The 25,512-nt window shown below is 41.6% G+C and overlaps 2 protein-coding genes across 2 annotated transcripts in view; both read left to right on the plus strand.

Moving 5' to 3' along the window:
- The window catches only part of FAM135B (family with sequence similarity 135 member B), a 233,083-nt gene that overhangs the window by 127,646 nt on the left and 79,925 nt on the right, over positions 1 to 25,512 (plus strand). The window lies entirely within an intron of this gene.
- Positions 24,994 to 25,439, plus strand: LOC108291573 (thymosin beta-10-like). The gene has a single exon (XM_037732621.1). The coding sequence runs from the start codon at positions 25,152 to 25,154 to the stop codon at positions 25,299 to 25,301; it is 150 nt and encodes a 49-aa protein (XP_037588549.1). The 5' UTR covers positions 24,994 to 25,151; the 3' UTR covers positions 25,302 to 25,439.

Here is a 25,512-nt window from a genome sequence, read left to right on the forward strand (position 1 = left end):
TAGAAAGCAGTGAGCCCTATAGCATGAGATGTGATTAGACTGTCCCTGTTGCCAGTCCTTTGCTACAGAACCATCCCTAAGGCAGAGCTCCCTGTGGTCGGCTGAAGCCTCTGCTGGGACTACATCACAGTTCAGCTTCTCCCTCTGTCTAGTCTTCCTTCCTTCACCTCTCCACATGGGCTGGGCCCCAGAGTTTCAGTAGACCCCATGTGCGCACTGAAGAGCTGCAGAGCCAAGGTTGGCCCTCAGAGCCTCAGGAGATTGACTGCCTGAAAATCTTCCACTCAAACTCTGTTTTCCAGGGAATGTGGCCTGGGACATTAGGAAATGTCCATGATCACAGATCAATTCAAAACACTTTCAACACACATCTTCCAAGCCAGAAGCCTTTGCTGAGGCTGCTGCAGAAGCATATGAAAATGATTATGAGAGAGTTTCTGTCCAAAGGCACTCTGACATGCAATTCCCCGCACACCCTCCAAGAGCTTGTTCAGTTGCCACCACTAATGTGAAAGTACTCTCTGATTTCCTAAAAAGAAATACCTTCTCTCCAAGTCTCTAGGCATTTCTGTCTCTCCACTACTGGGCTCTGAGTGGCTGGGAATAGAAACCACCTCATTCAGCTCCCTATCCCAAGGGCCAGCCCCATGCCTGGCATATACAGTGCCCAATAAATGTGTGGGGAATGAACAATTGATACAAGTCCATAAATCACTTTTGTGTAGAAAGCTGGCACTGAGAAAGCAAGACACTGAGGCCAGAGAGACCATTCACTGCTTCACACAGCAGGAGCCAATAACAAGTGAGAGGCGGCTGTGGGGTGAGGGGCATTCCCCACTGACGTGTGTGTGCCCAGCAGGACTGCCCCTGGAGAGCGCTCAGGATGTTAGACCTAGTATGGGGTGGGATGGAATGGAGCACATCAGAGACCATTTCAGCCCACTGGACTCTGTTGCAGATGACACATCTGAGCATGGTCCAGCCAAATCTCTGCCTTGGGGACTATTACAGTGTGGTAGAGAGCAGACTCTGGTTTCAAATGCCTGCCATGATAAATGCTGTGTGACTTGGGGGAACTCATTCACTCTTGTGGAAATTTAGTTTTCCTAACTGTGAAATGGAATCACATCTACCTTCTAGGGAGGATATCAGAAGTTAATGTGTGTAAAAACATTACAGAAACAGCCTTAGGCACAGGATACAGTATAGAATTTTCTTTTAATTTCCCTTCTTGGTTATTTTCGGGGATGTGTGTCAAAGCAGACATCCGTCTTTCACCAGAGTCAGATAAAATGGTTTATTTGTGAGTGCTTAGCTTTGAACTTGCTCATGGAGTTTAGCTCAATGGGTTATTTTCAGGACTTGATTCTTTCCCTGTGCATTTTCCATTTGGGTCCCATCCAATTATGCAGATTCAGTGCTGTGCACCCACCCTGTGCCTTCCCACCAGGCACGTGCTGCCAAGCAAAGAATAAAATCCATTCCCTCCACCTGCTCTGGAGGCTATGTAACCATATCCCTGAGAAGCCCAGCGCATTAACAAATAACACTGGAATCTGCACAGATTGCAGCATCAGTTGGAAGGATTAGAGAACAGGTGTTCCCTTCAAAATAAGCCTTTCCTTGCAGAGACATTTGCAGAACTTGAGTTTCATAGCAAAACGAGCTGATTGGCATAAAAAAATCACAGGGAGGTGAGGGTTGCCGTGATAGGCCATGTCTTTCCTCATTAGCCTCAGCCCCCCTCCCCTCGTGGCCTCTGTTCTTTCCTGCTGCACCTTTGACATCTAGACCTTCACGTTTAAAGTTGGTGGAGCAAGTGCTTATGTTCCCTCTGAATCCGAAATTATTATTATTTTCCCTCTTTGACTCATGGCTTATCTGTCAAAGGAGATACTAATGCCTGGCTCACAGGATTGCTGAGAAGATTAAATGAAATAAGCTTATAAAAGCCTTGAGCATACAGCCTGACACAAACATGCCCAATAAAACCTCCTGCTGATATTATTTTTCTGTCATTTGTCCACATAATTAAATCAAATGTTACTCCAGCTCCAATGTGGCCCCGTGGTGGGACATTGAGGGAAGAGTCTTCCACGTGGTTTTGCTCAGTGCCAACCTGCTGTGTGACCTTGAGCCAGGCACTTATCCTTTCCGGGTCTCAGTTTCTCAAGTCATAGGGAGATAATTGCACATGATCATCCCAGGGGCCTCTGTTAGCCCTTTCTGTGCTGCTTTTACTGTGTTATCCCTGACACTGCCTGGTCCATTTGGGGTCAGTTGGCACTTGCTTTACGGGTTAGCTTCTCCAGAGAAACAGAACCAATAGGGTGTATATGTGCGTGAATGTGTATGTGTGTATATTTATATATACACACACATAGAGATTTTAAGAAATTGGGTCACAAACTTGTGGAGGTTGGCAAGTCTAAAGTCTACAGGGTAGGCTGGCAGGCTGGAGACCAATGAAAGAGTTTCCAACCAAGTCTGAATGCAGTCTGTTGGCAGAATTTCTTTTTCTTTGGGGAAAGTCAGTCTTTTTCTACTAAAATGTCTTCAACTGACTGAACAGGACCCACCCACCCATACGAAGGAAAGTTATCTGCTTTACCCAGAGTCTAATGATTTAAATGTTAATTTCCTCTAAAAGATACCCTTGCAGAAACATCTATAATGTTGGACCAAATATCTGGGTTTTGTGACCTGGCCAGATTGACACATAAATAGCCATCACAACTGATGAATACTCAGCCTCTGGCAGACTGTCATTAAAGATCAAAGATCCAGACTGAGCACGGTGGCTCACACCTGTAGTCCCAGCACTTTGGGAGGCTGAGGCAGGTGGATCACAAGGTCAGGAGTTCAAGACCAGCCTGGCCAATATGGTGAAACCCCGTCTCTACTAAAAATGGAAAAATTAGCCAGGCATGGTGGCGGGCACTTGTAATCTCAGCTACTCAGGAGGCTGAGGCAGGAGAATCACTTGAACCCAGGAGGCAAAGTTTGCAGTAAGCCAAGGTTGTGCCACTTCACTCCAGCCTGAATGACAGAGTGAGCCTCCATCTCCCCCCACAAAAAAAACATGATCAAGGATGCAGTTACTCAGAGTCGGGTGCACCTGTTCTCCCCCAAGGAAGCCTGCACACCCCTTTTCTTCTCACTGACATAAGGAGGGCGATTCCATCATCCAAGGGAGGAATGGCAGCCTAGTAGGGAGACACAGTCTTTAGGGAGCTTCCTTTGTCTTCAGATCTCCGTTACCTTGGGCAGGGGTTTTAGGACATGTGCTCATTTATTTATCTGTCAGCCATTTATTTAGCCCCTACAGTGCGCTAGGATCTGTGAGCTACAGGGGCTAAGGCAATGAATAAAACTCAGTGCCATCCCTTAATGGATCCTGTGATTCATTTGCCATGCTGTACATGAAACAAAGGAATAACTAAAAATTGCATACGTCACAAGAGTGTAAAAAGTGTGTTACTGATGATTTCAAATCACATATTTGAACATCTACTTTGCATCAATATGCTGGTAAACTACTTATGTGCCTGGACTCCTTCAATTCTCAGGATGGCCCTTTTATATTTCCTTTTACAAATGAGGATACTGAGACAGGGAGAGGTTAAGTCTGTCACTGCAGACACACAGCGGAGCCGGGATCAAGCTGGAGTTTTAAATCAGTGAGTCTAATGCCATCTCTTCATCTTCATCATTAACCATCAAGTGAATGGTTAACTGCAGAAGATTGTGATATCTCCTGTCCTTCTTTGGGAGGAAATAATAATATTCTAGTGTGTATGTGGGTGTGTGTGTGTTTCTTTATCAGTTTATTCACTGATGGATGTTTAAGTTGTTTCCATAATTTGATTTTTGTGAACAATGCTGCAATGAACATGTGAGTGCTGATTTTTCTTGGAGATCCTGATTTCAAATATTTTGAATAGACATTCAGAAGTGGGACTGTATAGTCTAAGGTCCACCAGAGCACGGTGTGTTTCTATGCCGGGCGCTTGACATATGCCCATGAAGCCTTTGTTGAGTAAATGAGTGTTGGATGCCATGGAATCTGAGAACATCTGAATGCAGAAGAACAAAAGCACTTGTAAATAGAGTGTCAGGCATTTGACTTTCCCAACAGACCTGTTTCCAGCATGCACGTTGGGCCTCCCAGTTCCTTGACTCACCCGAGTCACCCATGTAAGACACAGACATGCATACTTATCATTAAACATGTCATTATATTGTCTCTGGACGGTGACATCTCTTTGAGCAGAGACACCACCATTGGTTTATTCAGTCATCAAACATTGATCAAGCATTAACTTGATTAATATTTCTAACTTCACCCGTGAAGATCATAGGTTCTGCCCTGCGGTGGGGAGAATGTTCTGCTGGAGCACCTTTCTCTGAGATGAGTATGCTGGACAATAAAGTGAAATCCCCCTTCCTTTGTTTTACTTAGAAGATGGCTTCCCAGACAGATGAATGTATCTCATTAAGAGAATGTGCAAGGTTGCCATGCTGAAGCTGTCTTTAAGTTGAATTGCAGAGAATCATAGAACAGTACCTTCCTCAGAGTGAGTAATGCTCACACTGGACAAGCGTGGGATGTGCTTAGCTTTACAAGGCACCTTCCACACCGAGCCTTGTGCCCTGACAGCCCCTTCTTCTCTGATGGGAAGTGTCTGGCAGCGCAGGGTGGGTAGGGGAGGGGGAAATTGAGGCACAGAGCTGCCTCTCAGGTAGAAATCTTATTTCTCACTGGCAGGATCTTCTTTTTATTCTCTCATACTCATTTCTATTGGGTTCTTTGCACTTTACCCTTCCTTGGAATATGCACTTACTCATTATTGTGAACACACTCATATTCTTTTCATGAGGATGTAGGGTCACATATGTGCAGACATGCATAGTTATCATGTTTTCTCTGGATGGTGACATCTCTTTGAGCAGAGACACTGCCATGGGTTTATTCACTCATCAAACATTAATCAAGCATTAACTCTGTCTCAGGAACTGTGCCAGGGGTTAGTGATGCAGCAATGGAAATGGCACTCTTCACCCCAGCCTGGTGGGGCATCTTCATTTCTAGAGCCCTCGGTGCCCATTAGTTTCTGACACATTGTGCGTGCTCAGCTAATGCTGAATCAATAAATGAGGTGAAAACCCATGGACACACGTAGGGGAGTATCGCACACTGGGGTCTGTTGGGGGGGACTAGGGGAGGGGCAGTGGCAGGTAGGTAGGTTGGGGAGGAATAACATGGGGAGAAATGCCAAATATATGTGATGGGGGGATGGAGGCAGCAAACCACATTGCCATGTATGTACCTATGTAACAATCCTGCATGATCTGCCCATGTACCCCAGAACCTAAAGTACAATAAAAATATATATATTAAAAAGAAAATAAAATAAATGAGGCGAGAAGATAGACTTATATCTTCTTCTGTCTACAATGAGTGGCCACAATAGATGTAGCCAGTAGACACAGTACCCACAGTGACTAGGGAATACAGTAGTTTTTGGGACCAAAGGAATGTTCTGATTTCTGTTAACATCAGGAAAAAATAAGGAATATGATCCAGTCTGAATTATATTCACCTTTCTACAAACAGGTGCAAAAATATAATTTTAAATACTTGTTTTATGGATGAAAGAGGCCCACGAAGGCAAAGGCGCCTGGGGCCGACAAAAGTCATAATTCAGCTCTGAGAGTAATTATTATCATTTATCATGATTATCCCCTGATCATAGACATAGAAAAGTTGAGCCCAGGGGGCCTAGATGACCTCCCCAAGGTTTGAAGATGTTAACCTGAAACCCAGTCCTCTCTGGCCCCAAGCTTTGCTAACACTCATTGCGGCAGCATGTCTGCCTGCACGTGGACTGTGCCACAAGAGCATCTGTACACTGATGAAGGAGCTGAATACAAGAGGTGCCACTGTTTGACATTTGTGAATATTATATGCTTATGATCAACTACCTAGAGAAGGACAAAAGCTACCAGAAAAAAATGTCTTTCAGGTTCATCTCTGTGGTTACATGTGGCAGGATTTCCTTCTTTATTAAGGCAGAATAAGATTCCAGTGTGTATGTGTATATAGATATGTTTTTCTTTCTTTTTTTTTTTTATTTGATGGAGTCTCACCCTGTCATCAGGCTGTAGTGCAGTGATGCAATTTTGGCTCACTGCAACCTCCGCCTCTCGGATTCAAGTGATTCTCCTGCCTCAGCCTCACAAGCAGCTGGGACTACAGGCATGCACCACCACACCCAGCTATTTTTTTTTTTTTGTATATTTAGTAGAGACAGGGTTTCACCATTTTGGCCAGGATGGTCTTGATCTCTTGACCTTGTGATCACCTACCTTGGCCTCCCAGAGTGCTGGGATTACAGGCATACGAGATACATTTTTCTTTATCCATTCACTCATTCACTGATGGGCATGTAGGTTGTTTCTATATTTTGGCTATTGTGAATGATGCTGAAATATACAAGGGAGTACAGATTTCTCTTGGGATTCTGATTTCAAATGTTTTGGTTATATATTCAGAAATGGGATTGCTGGATCACATAATAATTATATTTTTAGTATTTTAAGAAGCCTCTGTATTGTTTTTCATAGTGGCTGCATTAGTCTGCATTTCTATCAACATTGTACAAAGATTCAAATTTCTTAATGTTCTTGCTAACACATATCATTTATGTTATTGTTAACACTTATCCTTTTTTTTTGACAAGATAAGTGTTGATAAGTTTAATCTATTGGAGTCTTTGCAAAAGTTAACAGTATTGCTTACTTATACACCACCCTTCATATCACTAAAAATTGCCTTGTTCCACGTCGCCTTCTGATGCCTTGCTTCTTACCAGTATTGGGCATGATGAGAGTTGTAGTGTGGTGACAATGAGATGTGAAAGTGATATCTCATTTTGGTTTTTATTTCCATTTCCTTAATAATTAGTGATGCTGAGTATCATTTCATAAGACTGTTTGCCATTTGTATGTCTTCTTTGGAGAAATGACTATTCAAGTCCTTTGTCAATTTTAAAAATCAAGTTTGTTTATTTATTATTTATTTACTTGTTGTTGAATTGTAGGAGTTCCTTATGTATTTTGGATATTAACCCCTTATCAAATATATGGTTTGCAAATATTTTTTCCCATTCTGCAGGTTGTGTTTTCACTCTGTTGATTGTTTCCTTTGCAGAGCAGACGCTTTTTAGTTTCATGTAGGCCTGCTCATCTATTTTTGCTTTCATTGCTGTGCATTTGGTGTCATATCCAAGAAAGCATTGCCAAGATTAATGTCACGAAGAATTCCCCTCATGTTTTCTTCTAGGAGTTTTACAGTTTGGGTCTGACATTTAAGTCTTTAATCCTTTTGAGTTGATTGTTGTGTGTGGTGTAAGATATTGGTCCAATGTCATTCTTTTCTGTGTGGATATCAGTTTTCCCATCATCATTGTTTGAAGAGGCTGTCTTCTCCTTATTGTGTGCCCTTAACACTTTATCCAAGATTAGTTGACTGTATATGAGTTGGATCATTTCTTAGTTTTCTATTATTATGTTAAAATCACTTTATTGAGGTATGAGTGACATAAAAACTGTACATATTTAGTGTCTACAATTCTGTGAGTTTGGATGGGCTTGCAATTTGATTCATTTGGTCTATATGTCTGCCTTTATGCTATTACAATACTGTTTTAATTACCATAGCTCTGTAATATATTCTGAAATCAGGAAGTATGATGCCTGCAGCTTTGCACTTCTTTCTCAAGTTTGCTTGGCTATTTGAAATCATTTGTGGTTCCATATGAATTTTAGGCTTATACTCAGTGACATCAACTAGTCACAGAAGAACAAATACTACAGGATTCCACTCATATGAGGTATCTAATATGGTCAAGCTTATAGAAAAAGATAGCATAATAGTGGTTGACAGGGGTGAGAGGGAAAGTGGGGGGCGGGTTGCTGTTCAATGGGTATAAAATTTTAGTTATGCAAGATGGATAAATTCTAGATAGTCTGCTGTACAATATTGTGCCTGTAGTTAACAATAGTATATTGAATACTTAAAATTTTGTTAAGAGAATAGATTTCAAATTACAAGTTTTTACTAGAATTTTAAAAAATGAAATAAAAAATGTTACCAAGAAAACATAAAAACATTATAGTTATTTAAAGAAAAAATATTTTAGAGTTAAAAATGGTATTTTATAACTTTTGTTTTAAGAATTAAGATGTCAAGCACTTTTGTGTTTTCCCCCAATAAAAATTATAAAAGTTTTAAATTTATCTTTGAAATAATTGCTTGATTTAATAAAATCCTGCAGGATAAATAGCAAGTTGCTATACCGTACACATGCTAAGGGAAGCTTTGAGTATATGGTGCATTACATCAATCTGCATATGAATCCAACATATTTCCACAGGTCATTTCCAGGAATCATATAATTCAGTGAAAATTGGCCTTTAATACAAAGGTCTACAGTATTGCTAAATTATACACCACCCTTTTCTGTTACTGAAAATTGCCTTGTTCCACATCATCTGCATTCTGAAGCCTTGCTTCTCACCAGTATTTCTGGGCATGATGGGAGATGTCACATGGTGACAATGAGGCACTCAAATTCCTTCCCAGATAGTCCAGGACTCCCCCACTGTGTCCTTGATACCCAGCCAGGCTCATGGTGCATGACAGACATGCAGTAAATACATACTGAGTACAAGGGGACAGAGCAGCAGGGCATGCAGGCAAGAACAGTAGACTTGGAGTAAATCAACGTGGTAGGGCTAAGCTTCGGTTTTCCGATGGATTAATTGTGAGAGCTTGAGTGAGCCATTTAACCATTCAGATTATCTGTTTCTTCTTCTTTTTTAAATGGGATGATGAAATCTTCTTGACTCATAAGATTTATCTGGGAGTCAGGGAAGGGTAAGGTATTTGCCCTACGGGGAATTCCTTTTTTCTCCGCCCTCTTTTTTCTCCTTTTCCTGTTCTCCCACCCAGGGATGCTGTGATGGTGACACTACAGACCCGTGGATCTTGTAGCTTAAGCATGTCAGGTACCTGTAGTGAGCGTTTATTTATGTTTGGCTCTCTGCTGGATATTTTTAATATGGCTCCTCACAGATTCCTGAATATACTCATATTGTATAGTTGAAGAAACTAGAGCTTTAACAACTTAAGCAAATTGGCCAGCATCAGACAGCTGATTCCTGGCTGGGCTGGGATATGACTCCAGATCTGACTGTGTCTAACACTTGTCTTTTGTCCACTTAGAGTCACTTTTTACCTGCTCGCCTCCTTTCATCTTCCTGGTAAATTGGAAGCCATATCTGTCACATTCTGTACCTAGCACAGAGTCATCAGAAATAGGTATCTCCTTAATAAAAAGTTACATTAGTGTTTGCTCCTTTCTGCAGTTAGCAAAGCTGAGTCTAAGCCATTTATTGTGCATTCATGTGATGTGGACAACGGTTAGGTTAAATCCCTCAAGTGTGAGGGTGAGTGCTATGGAAGTGAGCAAGCCTGCCCTGTCCCTACTCTCATGGAGCTTACAAATTAGCCACTTAAAAAAATCTTGATACCAGGAGCAGTGGCTCATGCCTGTAATCCCAGCACTTTGGGAGGCCAAGGTGGAAAAATCACTTGAGATCAGGAGTTTGAGACCAGCCTGGCCAACATGATGAAACCACATCTCTACTAAAAATATAAAAATTAGCTGGGTGTGGTGTCATGCACCTGTAGTCCCAGCTGCACTGAGAGACTGAGGAAAGAGAATCACTTGAACCTGGTAGGTGGAGGTTGCAGTGAACCATGATTGTGCCACTACACTCCAGCCTGAGTGACAGAGTGAGACTCCATCTCAAAAATAAATAAATAAATAAATAAATACAAAATAAAATAAAGATAAAAAATAAATTAAAAACTTTTGAAAAGGTAACTTCATGTGACCTGCACAAGAAAAGCCAAGCAACAAAGCAGATTTTAAAACTTTGGATTTGTTTATTAGGGGAAACCAGAAATAAATACATTGACAGCCTAAACAGTTTTTTAGAGAAAATTATATTGTCAAAGAAACTACCAACTTGGGATCCAAGAATGTTTGACTCTTTAAGACTGTTATCAGTCCTTGGGCTTATGGTGCTATAAGGCAAGAGGTAGGCTTTCAACAGTATATGGTCCCCAAAGTGTTGTGTTCCCACTGCCTACCTCAGGACAAGCCAAGAAGAATAAGGATAGCAGTGAACAGCCTCCTACAAGCAGACCCAGCAGGCACAGCTTACGTGAGTCCAGGGGACATACACAAATTCTTCTACTGGTTGGAATTCCTTAGTCCACAGGCACGGACTAAGGAATTCCAATCAGTAGAAGAATTTGTGTATGTCCATGAGTCTGTCCCCAGCTCCAGCTAGAGGGCTGTCAGGTTGCTTGCCCCACAGCATTTGAGAACTGCTGTAGACCCATGGCTGCTACAGGTGACGTTTTCCTCCATTCTTCCTAATGGGAGTTATTTTTTCAGTTATTCTCTTATTTTTTCTAGTACAGAACATTCTGAAGGACAGTTAATTTATATGTCCAGGTCTGAGGTTGTTGGATGTAAGAGAGCCACATCGGGGCCTAATGCCAACACCAGCATCCATCACTCAGGGATTCTGCATTTTGAGTATGAAGCTGGGACTGCATGAGCCTAGGGCTGTTCCCCTTGAATGTGGTTACTCTAGGCGTGGAAAGAAGAGTGAAATAGATTGTGGCTGATCAGAATGACAGTGGTGGCAGAGACTGGCTTATTCTCATTTCATCTTTACACACACAATTGAAGACCCATTTCTGAGCCTTTCTTGCAGTTACTTTGGGGCCATGTGTCTAGACTCTAGCCAGTGGATACATATCTTATCCCTGAAAAATATTTTATGTGATACTCTCCACCCTCTTCTGTGGTACCTATGGAAGGTAATATGGTTTGACTCTGTGTCTATACCCAAATCTCAACTTGAATTATAATAACCCCAAAGTGTCAAGGGCAGGACCAAGTGCAGATAATTGAACCATGGGGGCAGTTTTCCTCATGCTGTTCTTGTGATAGTGAGTGAGATCTCACAAGAGCTGATGGTTTTATTAGGGTCTTCCCCATTCACTGGGTACTCATTCTGTCTCCTGTTGCCCTGTGAAGAGGTACCTTCTACCATAGTTCTAAATTTCTCAAGGCCTCCCCAGCCATGCAAAACTGGGAGTCAATTAAACCTCTTCAATTACCCAGTCTGGGGCAGTTCATTACAGCAGCATGAGAACGGGCTAATACAGAGGGTGTGTGTTAAAGGTGGCAGCATCCCAAAACAGAAGGGCTGAAATCCTGACTCCCTGCTTTTTGTAAAACTGCCCACAAAGGCTGCCTCTTCCACGGTGATAACTCAGCTTTTATGTTGTTACACATTGAGAGTTTAGGGTCATTCGTTACTTCAGCACTGCCTAGCCTACTCTGACTATAACTACGGGTCTCTGAGGAAAGGCATCCTAGATGAGAGGGCCATATTTATCGAAGGACAGGAGTCTGATGTGCAATACCTCATTAGCATCTGTGTTATGGTCTTGAGATTGTGTGTACTTTGTGAGCTTCAGTGAAAGATGGGCAGATCATGGAAGGTGCCCATTGCCAGGCCCACGCCCTTGGAGATGATTCCTTCAGACTCAGTTTCCAGCAGGCCCCATGAAGAAGGTGCCAAAGAGGAGGACACAGCAGGGTCATGCATGGAGGGAAGATGCAGTAGAGTGAACCCCATAAAGCTTCTTAAATGATTTCCCCTAGTAATGAAGACAGCCAGAACCTAGCCAAATGGCATTCTGCTGATGGCATTGCCGATGTCTGTGTGAGTGTGTTGTGCACACGCACACATGTGTGAGCGTTCATATAGGGAAACATGGGCGCTTCACGGGTGGTATAAAGCTGTCAACACAAAAGCAGCTGTGCTCTGTTTTGAACCCGATCATCAGACCAACAGGACACTTCACACCTATTTGCTGGATGCCCCTGCTGCTCCGTCCTCAGTCTGAAATTGTAGCAGGCCCAAAAAGAACAGATGCTGTAGCTGGATGGCTGGAGAGAATCCTGGGAACCAAGGGGACATCAGGGCCTTGCAAGGCAGTGCAGGCAGCACTTGTAAGCCGCTGTCCTCTTCCTGTCCTATCCCTGTCTTCCTCCTTTTCCTAAGTCCCATGCTGGCCTAATGGTGCTGCGTGAGGTTTAAGAGGAAGAAAAGTCAAGTTCAGAGCAACCAGAAGCTGTGGTTGGTATGTGACATACTCTCCCAGTAAGCTGGTTCAGGGGAGTCTGTCATTCAGCTCAGCCTGTGAAACCTACCTTGTCAAACACAGGTCTGCTCCCCGCCGACATATGTCCCTCAAGCTCCACAGCCTCAAAGCTCTCTGTATATTCTTTAATCTAGCAAGAAACATCAGAAGTCCAACAAATTCGCACTTCTTAGCAGTTCATTCGTGGTAAACAAGCTTGAATATGGTGCCAGGGAAAGGCACCATCCTGCCTTTGGGTGGCAGAAAGCCCCCCATCCTGCAACTGGGGATGACGCAAGTTATTAACCAGGAGTGCACATCAAAATCTTCTGGGGAGTCTTTATTAAATTATGCATACCTCAGCCCTATGCCTAAAGATTCTGATTCAGCCCAGCTAGAGTGAAGTTTGGATAGCAGTATTTAAAAAAAATCTCCCCACATTATTCTGTTATCTACCTCCAACTGAGGTCTCTTGGAATGGTCCAAAAGGTATAGACTTAGGAATTAGACACTTAGGTTCAAATTTAGTCCTTGTCACTCTAGTCCTTGATTTCATCATTTAGCCTCTTTAAGCCAGAGACAATGCACACATAAAATGCCCAAGACAGGGTCAGAATTCAGTCACAGGCATGGCTCACAGATGGATGCTTTTCTGTATGTATGAAGAAGGCAACAGCAGCTGTAATGTACAACCTTGTGCATATTCTATTAGGTTGCCTTGATAGCAGGATTAAAGATATACTGCAGAGACATATGTAATAGGAAGTTACTTTTTCATTGCAGTCCATCTTGCAATTCTGCAAGGGGAATAAATTCTAGAGATCTGTCGTACAACATAGTGCCTAGAGCTAACAATACTGTATTATACACTTAAAAATTTGTTGAGACGGCAGATCTCATATTAAGTGGTCTTACCAAAAAACAGCCACTACCACCGCCCCACCTCCAAAAAAAAAGCAGACAAAATTAAAACACACCAGAAAGCACAAGGAAACTTCTAGATGTGATGAATGTAACTGTTTCCTTGATTGGGGTGACGGTGTCATGAGCATGTGCATCTGCCTAGATTCATCAAACTGCATACATTAAGCTTATGCAGTTTTTATATAACAGTTATACTAAAGCTATTAATAATTACTTTAAGAAAACAAGTAACAGAACTCTCATAGCATGCCAAAGGTAGGAACGATTGTATGCCTGGAGTTTTGCTTATTGGAGTGAGAAATGCTAGATCCAAGACAGGTCCCAGCAGGGCTGCATAGGATCCTATTCATGAAAGTCCCTGCGAATGCGCCATTGTCAACTGCCCGATCTGCCCTTAATTTGCAGATTCACTTTGTATTTAATTATTTCACTCCCCAACTCCCAAATAGCTGACTTCCTGCTTATTTCCCAGAAAACAGTTTTAAAGGGGATACTTGGTTTGACTAAGGCAAAGATGAGCATCCCCATCTGAGCAGATGTTTTGGCAACAGCCATGTCAAGATCACTTGACATCCTAGGGATTGTCTGCCCTGATCTGATCAGTTGTGAACTTGGGAGCTGGGGCCACATGGTAAGAGAACATATCTTTCCTGCTGAAAGAAGGACAGTTTGTCATGCAGCATGCTCTGGAGAGCACAGGCTCTCTACAGAAAGCCCTGAGTTAGGGCCAGGTGTGGTGGCTCACACATGTAATCCCAGCACTTTGGGAGGCCATAGTGGGAGGATCACTTGAGGTCAGGAGTTTGAGACCAGCCTGGCCAACATGATGAAACTCCACCTCTACTAAAAATATAAAAATTAGCTGGGCGTGGTGACACATGCCTGTAATCCCAGCTACTCAGGAGGCTGAGGAAGGAGAATTGCTTAACATGGGAAGCGGAGGTTGCAGTGAGCCAATATTGCACTACTGCACTCCAGCCTCGGTGACAGAGCGAGACTCCATCCACCCTCACTCAAAAAAAAAAAAAAAAAAAAAAAAAACCCCCCCCCCAAAAAAAAAAAAAAAAAAAAAAAAAAAAAGCCCTGAGTTAGACAGGCTCTGTGCAACCACAGGACCCTTGCACATGCTGCACTTACTTCCTGGACAACCCCTACTCTTTGGCCCTATTCATCCTTCAGATCAGTTTAAAGGTGAATTCCTTGAGAGAGCTTTTCCTGACTCGCAGGTTTGTCAGGTTCCTTTATCATACGTTGTAACAGAATTCTGTTCCTTTCCTTTTGTGCATTTGTCTTAGTTTACAACAGTGACTCCATGTTCTGTGACAGCAGGCGTCATAGATGTTCTTGTTCTTCACAGTGTCTCCATGACCTACCATAGTGTTCAACATAAACTAATGCTCAATATTTGTTTGCAGAATCAATGAAAAAAAATGACATCAACACACAGAGAAACACACATGCACACACAGTGGGTCCCCAGAAAATTATATATTTTTTAGAACTTCAACATAGCTTATCTGCTAAGTTTTCTTAATGACTTGTTATATAGGAAAATAACAATCAGTTATCCACCTCTAAAACTTGGCTCAAATACTATTTCCTTGTGAAATCTCTCCTCTCCTTCTAATTAAACATGAATTCCAGGTTCCTCTAGGCCCCTATGGAATGAACATACACCTTTAGTGTAACTGGAACTTCCTCCTCCCTCCTCTGTGCATAGGATACAGATCTCCTTTACTGGAAACATGCACCGCCACCCTGCAGATGCTATGAGGGTTGGTGTTGAAAGCTCAGAGCTTTACCCATCTGTGATCACAACTCATGACTGCCTGACACCTGGGTGCCGAAGACTGCCCACCCCTCATCTTGAGTTTAGCCCAACTAGTAGTAGAAAATTCATCCTTGCTTAGCTTCTGCCCTGACCTACCTTGGTCCCTCAGTCATGTTCTTCTGAGAGCAGTGCAGTGACTTATTAAACCATGTGCACCCAAATCTATGTCTCACATCCTCTGTTGTAAGACCATTTGACCTACAATAATGTAAGTGCTATTCACTACCTAATCCCTGTGCAACACACACACACACACACACACACACACTGCACCTGCAAATTGAAAAATCTTTTTTTTTTTTTTTGGCTTAAACAGCAAACATTTATTTTCCACAGATTTGGAGGCTGAGAAGTCCAAGATTCAGGCATCTACCAGCCCAATGTCCCGTGAGGGCCCCCTTGCTGACTTGCAGATGACCACCTTCTTGTTGTACCTTCACATGGCAGAGAGCAGAAAAAGATCCATATCTGTTTCTCTTTTTCTGTTTTTCCATCTAATTTTCTGTTTATTTTTTAGTTGACAAATAATAATTGTGTATATTTGTGGGATACAGTGTAATTCTTTTAATCTATGCACAGATTAAATCAATGTAATTAACATAGCTATCTAATCTGTCACTCACCAACTTATCCTTTACTTTGTGGTAAGAATGTTTAAAATCTATTTTGTAGCAATTTTGAAATATACATTATCATTAACTGTGCTCACCATGCAGTGAAATAAATCACTAAAACTTCTTCTGTCAGTCTAACTGAAACTTTGTACCCTTTCACCAACTTGTCATTTTTTTCTCTCCATTCTTGCCTTCCCTGTTCTCCCCACCTCTGCCCAGCGAGTCTCGAATAACCACCTTTCTATTTTCTGTTTCTGTGAGTTTGACCTTTTCAGATTCTACATGTGAGTGAAATCGTGCAGGATTTGTATTTTTTGTGTCTGGCCTATTTAATAATGTCCTGCAGGGCATTAACTTCATCATGAGGTTCCCATCCTCATGACCTAATCCCACTCTAATTACCTTCCAAAAGCCTTATCTCTGAATAAGACTTCAACATGTGACTTTGGGGAGACACAAACATTAAGTCTATAACATACGCCAACCAGATAATGGTTGTATTTTACCTGTTTAGGTGTAGCTGCACTGTAGTACTATTCTTCAATGCCGGTTCTTCATGATGTGGAACACTTAGTCACATAGAGCTTTAAAAATGTTTTGGTCTTGGCTCTGTCTAGCCCCTCTTGCACTGCCTGCGTGCATGTGCATGTGTGCACGTAGGAGTCCTGCTCTGTGTTTGATGCTGGATGACTTCCTGCCCACATTGTTCCATCTCAGCTGGGGCACCTATGCCTTTCTGAATGTGTTAACTACAGAGTGCTGTCAATCTTTGGTCTGCATTTATCAATGTTCTTCAACTGTGGTATTTCCCTAGCTTTAGCTTTTTTTTTTTTAATTTTTTCAACTTTTACTTTAGATTCAGAGGGTACATGCCTAGCTTTGTTACATGGGTATAGTGCATGATACTGAGGTTTGGGGTACAGTTGATCCTGTCACCCAGATAGTGAGCATAGTATGCAACAGTTAATTTTTCAACCCTTGTGTCACTCACCCTCTCTTCTAGTAGTCCCCAGTTCCTATTGTTGTCATCTTTATATCCATGTGTACCCAATGCTTATCTCCCACTTAAAAGTGAGGACATATGACATTTATTTCCCTGTTTCTGTGTTAATTTGCTCAGAATAATGGCCTCCAGCTACATGCATGTTGCTGCAGAGAAAATAATTTTGTTATTTTTAATGGCTGCTTAGTATTCCATGTTATATATGGACTATATTTTCTTTATTCCTTCATTGATGGCACCTAGGGTGATTCTATGTCTTTGTTCTTGTGAATAATGCTGCAATGTAACACATTTCTGCCGTACTAGTGCACAGTGCTCTGAGTAAGATATATGTCTGCGATTGTTTAATACTAAATGACCTTAGAGTCTTGGCCACCTCTACCCTTCAACCCACACCAAAGGATGCTTAAGAGCACATATCTTTCTCCGTTTTCCACTTGTTTGTAAGCTGCTTCCAATGCCTGGGATACCCTTCAGGATCCTTATCTTATGAATTCTTATTGCTTCTGTAAGACTCTGCACGAGCATTCTTTCCTCCAAAGTCCCATCCTACTTCCCTCCCTCTTGCCTGACTCCTGGATGGTTTAGCAGGCCCTTCTCTGGGACCTAAATTTCTTTTTGCTCACTCCTGTCATTTCAACTGTTACAGTTCATTTTTACTGCTTATTTTCTTGCCAGTCTCTATAGTCAAGAGCTCCTGGACTACAACTGTTGGAGGAAGTAGTTTATTCTTCACTGTGCATTTTCAGACTAACAGGCATCCCACAGTGGAATAGTCATTGCCATGTGGATTTTGTTGTTCTCTCCTGTTTAACCCCATGACCACCCTTAGAGGGAGAGATCGCCATGGACATTTTGGAACAAGAAAACTGAGGTTCAGAAATAGAAACTAACTGGTCCTGTGTGACACAGGAGAGAAGCTACAGAAGACCAGTGTGGCAGACACCCTCTAACACCTGTGCACCTGATCCTGGAATCTGAACATGAAATGGAACCAGTTCACAGTTGGAGGCTCCTGTCCCTGACATTAGCCTCCTATACCCAAGCCTTGTCCATTCCATTGCCTCACTCCTACCAGCAGCTGCCGAAGGCAGTGTGTCTTTCTCCTAAATATAGGATAAAGACTTTCTGAACTTCTGTACTCACAGTTGTCTTGCTTGAGAAAATATAATCCATAATTGAAGAATAATTATTCATTGAACAGTTAAAAGACTTGTCATGGGTTGCTTGTCAGAATCTTTTTAAAAAATTCATTTTGTTTTCCTGCCTCTTAGGAATATCCTGCACTCAGATTTAAAACAGCAACAACAACAAGAAACCCACAAATTAACAAAACCCACTACATCTAAATCTAATTATTCTACTCACTAGCATTTGTCTTTGAGCAGGTTACTGAACCTCTTCAGCCTGGTCAGTAAATAACAGTTATATTTGTCCCTTCTCTAATATATTCAGTAGCTTTGGGCCACCCTGATATATTCAATGCGCTGTGTGAATCATTGGTAAAACTGCAGTGAATGAGACAGATGATATCCTGGCTTTATGGACAGACAGGAATTTGGTGGAGAATTTTTTCTTTTAGGGGGGCATATATAAAATAAATAGATAATTGTGCTGATTATTTATGGGTTGCAATTGTGATAAGAGTTAAGAAGCAATGGGCAGGTGATTGCTATTCGACCTTCTTTCTGTCATCCTACTATATCCCTTCTCTGCCACCGCCCTCTCCTACTCCTGTATCTGCCTTTGCTCCCCGGGCATCTCCGTCCTTACGCAAGTGGCTTCTCTGTTTATCTCCTTACCTCTCAGTTGCCCTCCTGTTTCTGCCTCGTTCTCAGCTCCCCTTTTCTGTCTCTCTCTCTCCATCTCCTCCTTTCTTTCCTCCACTTCTCACCCCCTACTCCCTACGTCATCTTCTTTCTCTTTGTAACTGTCCTTGCTGAGAACTCTATCATTGCTGCCATTTCTGAATTAGTTTCTATTGACTGATTTTTCTCTTTACATATATTTCATTTTCCTGCTTACTTGTATGCCTAGTAGTTTGCATTCGATGATAAGCATTGTGGTTTTATATTTTTCAGGGCTGAATATGTATGGGTGTGTGTGCCTGCATGTGCACACTCATGCATACATATGCATTCTTTAGCTCTGTAATTGGATGTGGTTACATTCCTTTTTTTTTTTTTTGATAGAGTCTTGCTCTGTCGCCAAGGCTGGAGTGCAGTGGCATGATTTCTGCTCACTGCAACATCTGCCTCCTAGGTATAAGTGATTCTCCTGCCTCAGCATCCTGAGTAGCTGGGATTGCAAGCACGTGCCACCACACCCAGCTAATTTTCGTATTTTTCGTAAGGTCGTGGTTTCACCATGTTGGTTAGGCTGATCTCCAACTCCTGACCTTGTGATCCTCCTGCCTTGGCCTCCCAAAGTGTTGTGATCACAAGTGTGAGCCACAGTGCCTGGCCTCAAAGCTTGCTTTTTAAGATTTGTTAGGTGAGATCAGAGCAGATTTTATCTACGGCTAATTTTACCCAATTATTGAGGTAATGCCCTTCTGAGTTTTCTACTCAATATTCCATGAATTGTGAGGTTTTCAATTCTGATTTGTGATACATTAGTTAATTCTCAGTCCTGCCTGAGCTCTGGGAATTGTTTCTTTGGCTATTCAGTACTTTGTCCTGTGAACTCTAGCCTACCTAAACTTGCTTTAATTTGCATTCTATCTTCTCAAATCTGAGAGTAATATGGTTGAATCTGTGTCCCCACCAAATCTCATGTTGAATTCTTTGATTTATTTATTTATTTATTATACTTTAAGCTCTATGGTACATGTGTAGATTGTGCAGGTTTGCTACATAGGTATACATGTGCCATGGAAGTGGTTTGCTGCATCCATCACCCCATCATCTACATTAGGTATTTCTTCTAACGTTATCCCTCCCCAATCCCCCTACCCCCTACTATTCCTCCCCTAGCCCCCCACCCCCCAGGCCCCAGTGTATGATGTTCCCCTCCCTGTACCCATGTATTATCATTGTTCAATACCCGCTTATGAGTGAGAACATGCAGTGTTTGGTTTTCTCTTCTTGTGTCAGTTTGCTGAGAATGATGGTTTCCAGTTTCATCCATGTCCCTGCAAAGGACATGAATTCATCTTTTTGATGGCTATATAATATTCCATGGTGTATATGTGCCATATTTTCTTTATCCAGTCTGTCATTGATGGGCATTTTGTTGGTTCCAAATCTTTGCCATTGTGAACAGTGCCACAGTAAACATACATGTGCATGTGTCCTTATAATAGAATGATTTATAATCCTTTGGGTGTTTACCCAGTAATGGGATGGCTGGGTCAAATGGTATTTCTATTTCTGGATCCTTTAGGAATCGCCACACTGTCTTCCACAATGGTTACACTAATTTACACTCCCACCAACAGTGTAAAAGTGTTCCTATTTCTTCACAGCCTCTCCAGCATATTGTCTCCTGATTTTTTCATGATAGACATTCTAACTGACATGAGGTTGTATCTCAATGTGGTTTTGATTTGTATTTCTCTAATGACCAGTGATGATGAGCTTTTTTTCATGTTTGTTGGCTGCATAAATGTCTTCTTTTGAAAAGTGTTTGTTCATAATCTTTGCCCACTTTTGAATGGGTTTTTTTTTTCTTATAAATTTGTTTAAGTTCTCTGTAGATTCTAGATATTAACCCTTTGTCTGATGGGTGGATTGCAAAAACTTTTTCCCAATCTGTTAGTTGCTAGTTCACTCTATTGATAGTTTCTTTTGCTGTGCAGAAGTTCTTAAGTTTAATTAGATCCCATTTGTCTAAGAGGACACAAACAGATGGAAAAACATTCCATGCTCATGGTTAAGAAGAATCAATATTGTGAAAATAGCCATACTGCCCAGTGAAATTTATAGATTCAACGCTATCCCCATCAGGCTACCAATGACTTTCTTCACAGAATTGGAAAAAACCACCTTAAACTTCATATGGAACCAAAAAAAATCCCACATAACCAAGACAATCCCAAGCAAAACAAACAAAAAAGCTGGAGGCATCATGCTAACTGATTTCAAACTATGTTACAAGGCTACTATAATCAAAACAGCATGATGCATGACATTGGTAGCAAAACAGTGGTATAGACCAATGGAATACAACAGAGGCCTCAAAGGAATGCCATACAACTACAATGATCTGATATTTGACATACCTGAAAATAAAACAAGCAATGGGGAAAGTATTCCCTATTTAATAAATGGTATTGGGAAAACTGGCTAGCCATATGCAGAAAGCTGAAATTGGACCCCTTCCTTACATCTTATACAAAAATTAACTCTGGATGGATTAAAGATTTAAACATGAGGCCTAACACCATAAAAACTCTAGGAGAAAACCTAGGCAATACTATCCAGGACATAGGCATGGGCAAGGACCTCATGAGTAAAACACCAAAAGCAATGGCAACAAAAGCCAAAATAGACAAGTGGGATCTCATGTTGAATTCTAATCCCCAGTGCTGGAGACGGTGGGAACTGCTGAGCGGTGTCTGGATCACGAGGGTGGAGTTCTCATGAATAGTTTGGCACCATCCCCCTTGGTGCTGTATAGTAAGTGAGTTCCCCAGAGATCTGGTTGTTTGCAAGTGTGTGACAGTGACACTTCCCTGCTCTCTCTCTCTCTCTTGCTCCTACTCCTGCTTTTCCTTCTTTTTCTTCCATGACTATACATTTCCTGAGGCTTCTCCAGAAACAGAAGCCAGTATGCTTCCTGTAAAATACATTCAATTATGCATAACATGAAAGACGGGAAATGAGGAGTTTTGAATACTCCTTTGTTTTTGCTTATTTTTCAGGGAGAAAAGAAAATGATGCTGGTGGGGAGAATAGGTTGATATTTTAGAGGAAAAGATCACAGTTAAACCTTTTTTCTTTCTAAATTACCCAGTCTCAGGCATTTTCTTTATAGCAATGCAAGAAATGCCTAATTCAAAGAGTCTGCTAGAGTTTGCCTGGGTTTCACCTTTCTGCGTCACGGCCCGGAAACTCCCTTTAGGAAGTATATTAGAACAAACAATAGGAGGCCTACTTCATTTTTAGTCTATGTAGCCTGATATCCAAAGCCTGAAAAACGTGTTCACCTATATCATCTAGATTTTAGTTATTTCACACAGGTGAGTATATTTGGACTCTGTTTCTTCTTGTTGGCTGAAGCAGTGGTCCGTCTCTTCCTGCACTTTTTTTTCTTTTTAATATGGGACTTTTGAACATTTATATACATGTAGTTACTTGTTGTTCTATTTCCTATTTTTTTATAAACGATGAGATGACATTTACACTGGCAGTATGAACACAGGGCTTGAAATAGATTTTTGCGGGGAGTTCTTGTGGTATAGAAGTGACAGCAGTTTTCAGGTTCAACTTCGCCACCAATAGCATCATTATCATCCCCCTCATCTTCCTCATCGATACTTACCAAACACAATGTGTTAGTTATTTCTAGGCTCTGTGCATTTATTTACTCATTTAAATAAAATGACAACCTATAAGGCAAGTCATTAATAATCTCATTTTTAAGATGAAGAAACTGAAGCCCATAAAGCTCAAGGAATCAGCTGGTAAGCAGCCATGCAGGACAAATGCCTGGACAGTGCGGCTTCAGAGGCTCCAGGCTCAACAATGATGCTTTTTGCCTCTCACTAGCAGTTGATCACAGAAGGACCTTCCCAAGGTGCCCCAGAGGAGAGGGTTGCAGGTCAGTTGCTGATTAGAGTGACATTTGAATTACACTTGCCTAGGGCTCAGAAAGAAACAGTGGGTCTGTCCTAGACTGCTGGCTAGAAAGGTGACCCAACCAAGAGTGCTGTAGTTATAATATTGTCACCTCTGGACAAACCAAGCATTTCAAATGATATACCTGCATTAGTGCCCACCATGTGCAATGCACCATGGACCGTGGACCCAGATTGCTTGTGTTCTACCCTCTGCTCTGTTACTTTCTGCACATGAGTGTGCGTGCGTGTGTGTGTGTGTGTGTGTGTGTATGCGCATGCATGCACATGCATGCATATGTCTGTGTGATTTTAGGCAAATCACCCTATTTGTATATGAGTTAGTCATTTGTAAAATAGAAATGATATTAACAAGAACAATTAGTGTGTTTGGGGTGAGAAGAAAATGAGTTAATATATTAAAATCCATAAGATAATGCAGGGCAGAAGGTCAGCCTTTCATTAGCTGTTGTCTATGAATAGTTCATATGAACTGCTTATCATTAGTACATATGCATCTGTTTCTGTTTCTACCAGAACATGAGTCCTAGAGGGAAAGAGTGGACTAGTCAAAACGGGCATTTGCGGTTTTCTAAAGGAGAACCTGATCCATGCTAATGCAACAGAAAATGGGGGAGGGAGGTAAAGTGAGCCATTTAAGAGGGAGAATAAACAGGTGAGAGAGAAAAAAACATTCAAGGATGTCCCTGGTTTTCTGTTTTAACTAGTTGAGGAATAGGATGGTTTGGTCTATTTGTTATCTTAGACTACGTTTTTCTGATATTTTCTCCATCACCAATTCAAATATTTACCCAGATTTTGTAATCCTCAATGTGTGATTGCCAAGAGAATTGCCCAGTGAATTCACTAGGGTTCTGGGCATTTGTTGGTGCCTGGTGGACTTCTGTGAAATGACTAAAGGCAGTAAATCGACACCTATGATGAAAGCTGTCAGGGACAGGTTCCAGTTTTAACAATGTTAGAAATCACAGGAGATCTGGAAATTGTGATCCTTTCTTCTAAAATATCAACCTGTTCTCCCCATCAATGTCATTTTCTTTTCTCCCTGAAAAATAAGCAAAACCAAAGGAGTATTCAAAACTCCACACTTTTCATCTCCCATGTTATACATAATTCAATGTATTTTACAGTTTCTATCATCTTGAAAAATCACTTTTCAAATATTGAAATAATAAAAGATCCATCTAGGAACAGTAGTGCAGATATTACCTTCTGTTCCCATGGAGACCAAATTACTAGCATTCAGCTGTTTGATTATTAATGGCAGTTGCAGACACAGCGCACTCTGTGTTAGCCAGGTAAGTAGGCACATGATATTTATCATCACTTGCAAATGTGTTCAATTCACATCAACTTATGTTTATTGTTGGAATTTTAGAAATGGTTTTATTTTCTATTTTGGTTCAATTTCATTTTCTCAAGGAGTATATTACTAGTGCCTGGTAAGCAGTTTCTTGGCTACATTGCCTTGTCTGATGGGACAGCATTCTATTCATAAATCTCTCTCTCTCTCTCCGTGTGTGTGTGTGTGTGTGTGTGTGTGTGTGTGTGTGTGTGTGTGTGTGTGTGTGTAAAGCCAGGAGGAGCAGGGCATTGAACAGGGTCTCTAGAGTGGCCTGTAGCGAACCTTAGAAGGCAAGAAATCCAGTACGCAGGCGAAAGGAAAGGAGAAGGGATATTTATTGAGCAAGTACTCTGTGCTGTATAAAGTGTTCAGTTTTTGCAAGCATCATCTTTTCTAACTTTTCTAGCATGCATGAACATTTCTAAGTATGAGTCCGACTCTGCAGAGGAGCCAACAGGGGACCTGAAAAGCTAGGCATCTTTCCTAAGGGAAATTAGAGCTCAAATTTTAGCCCACATCTGTAATTCTGAAGTGTTCACTCTTTGGTATGTGGGTGTTGTGCTACACTAATTTATGATTGTGAGCAGAACATATTGCTAGCCCCATGTGACTTCTATGGCCATTCTTATGGTTAATGTAGGTAGAGTGATTGACATATGGTAAATATTAAATAAACAGTAGCTCTTATCTTTTTCCTTCTCCTGCTTTTATTTTTCTCTTATTTCTGTATAAATATTTTTATATAGCTTTTTTAGTATAGCTTTAATTAGAAGTAATAGTAGAATTAATTCTATCTTTGCTCCTATGCACAGACATTTTTTGGTTAATTCAAGAGCTGCGTCTACATGGATTCAGTTTTTATTTTCCCCCAAAATCTCATTGCTCACACATTTGGAAGTCATCTTAGTTATCATGTTTCTGTAAATACTAAATTTTCACCCATTAAAGTCTACCAATTATACTTAGTGTGAAGAGGTGGGAGTTAAAGATGACTCCATTAATAGTGTTATCATTTGGCAGAGAGAGATAATTTTTTATACAGAAATAAGAATCCCTTACATTTAAGAGACGGCCTGAAAGAATCCCTCCAGTTTCTTGTCTATATCCCATGGCTGTTTCGTAGTAACATTCAGCTTTTCCTCTTCCTACTTTGTCTCCACTGCTACAAAAGCTCCATGAAGGCAATGAGAGGTAGGTCATGAACACTGAGACATCCTCAGCACCTAAGACATGGGCGGAAACTCACTGAATACTGTTGCGTAAAGATATACATCAAGTCTCTTGCTGCGGCAACGCGAGCGGGAGCACCAGGAGCCCGGGCTTGGAGCAGGACCATATGGCTTGTTTTAAGAAACTGGCAGACAAACCAGACATGGGAGAAATCGCCAGCTTTGGTAAGGCCAAGCTGAAGAAAACGGAGACACAGGAGTTGAACACCCTGCTGACCAAAGAGACCATTGAGCAGAAGCAGAGTGAAATTTCCTAAGAGCCTGGAGGATTTACTGCCCCTGTCATCTTCGAGATCCCAGTCCTGATGTGGAGGAAGAGCCACCTGCAAGATGGACACGAGCCACAAGCTACACTGTGAACCTGGGCACTCCGCACTAATGCCACTGGCCTGTGGGTCTCTGAAGGGACTCCCCCCCTGCAATCAGACTGCCAAATTCTCTGGTTTGCCCCAGGATATTATAGAAAAT

Source organism: Cebus imitator, unplaced genomic scaffold (assembly GCF_001604975.1).
Source record: "Cebus imitator isolate Cc_AM_T3 unplaced genomic scaffold, Cebus_imitator-1.0 Scaffold459, whole genome shotgun sequence".
NCBI classification, from domain to species: domain Eukaryota; kingdom Metazoa; phylum Chordata; class Mammalia; order Primates; family Cebidae; genus Cebus; species Cebus imitator.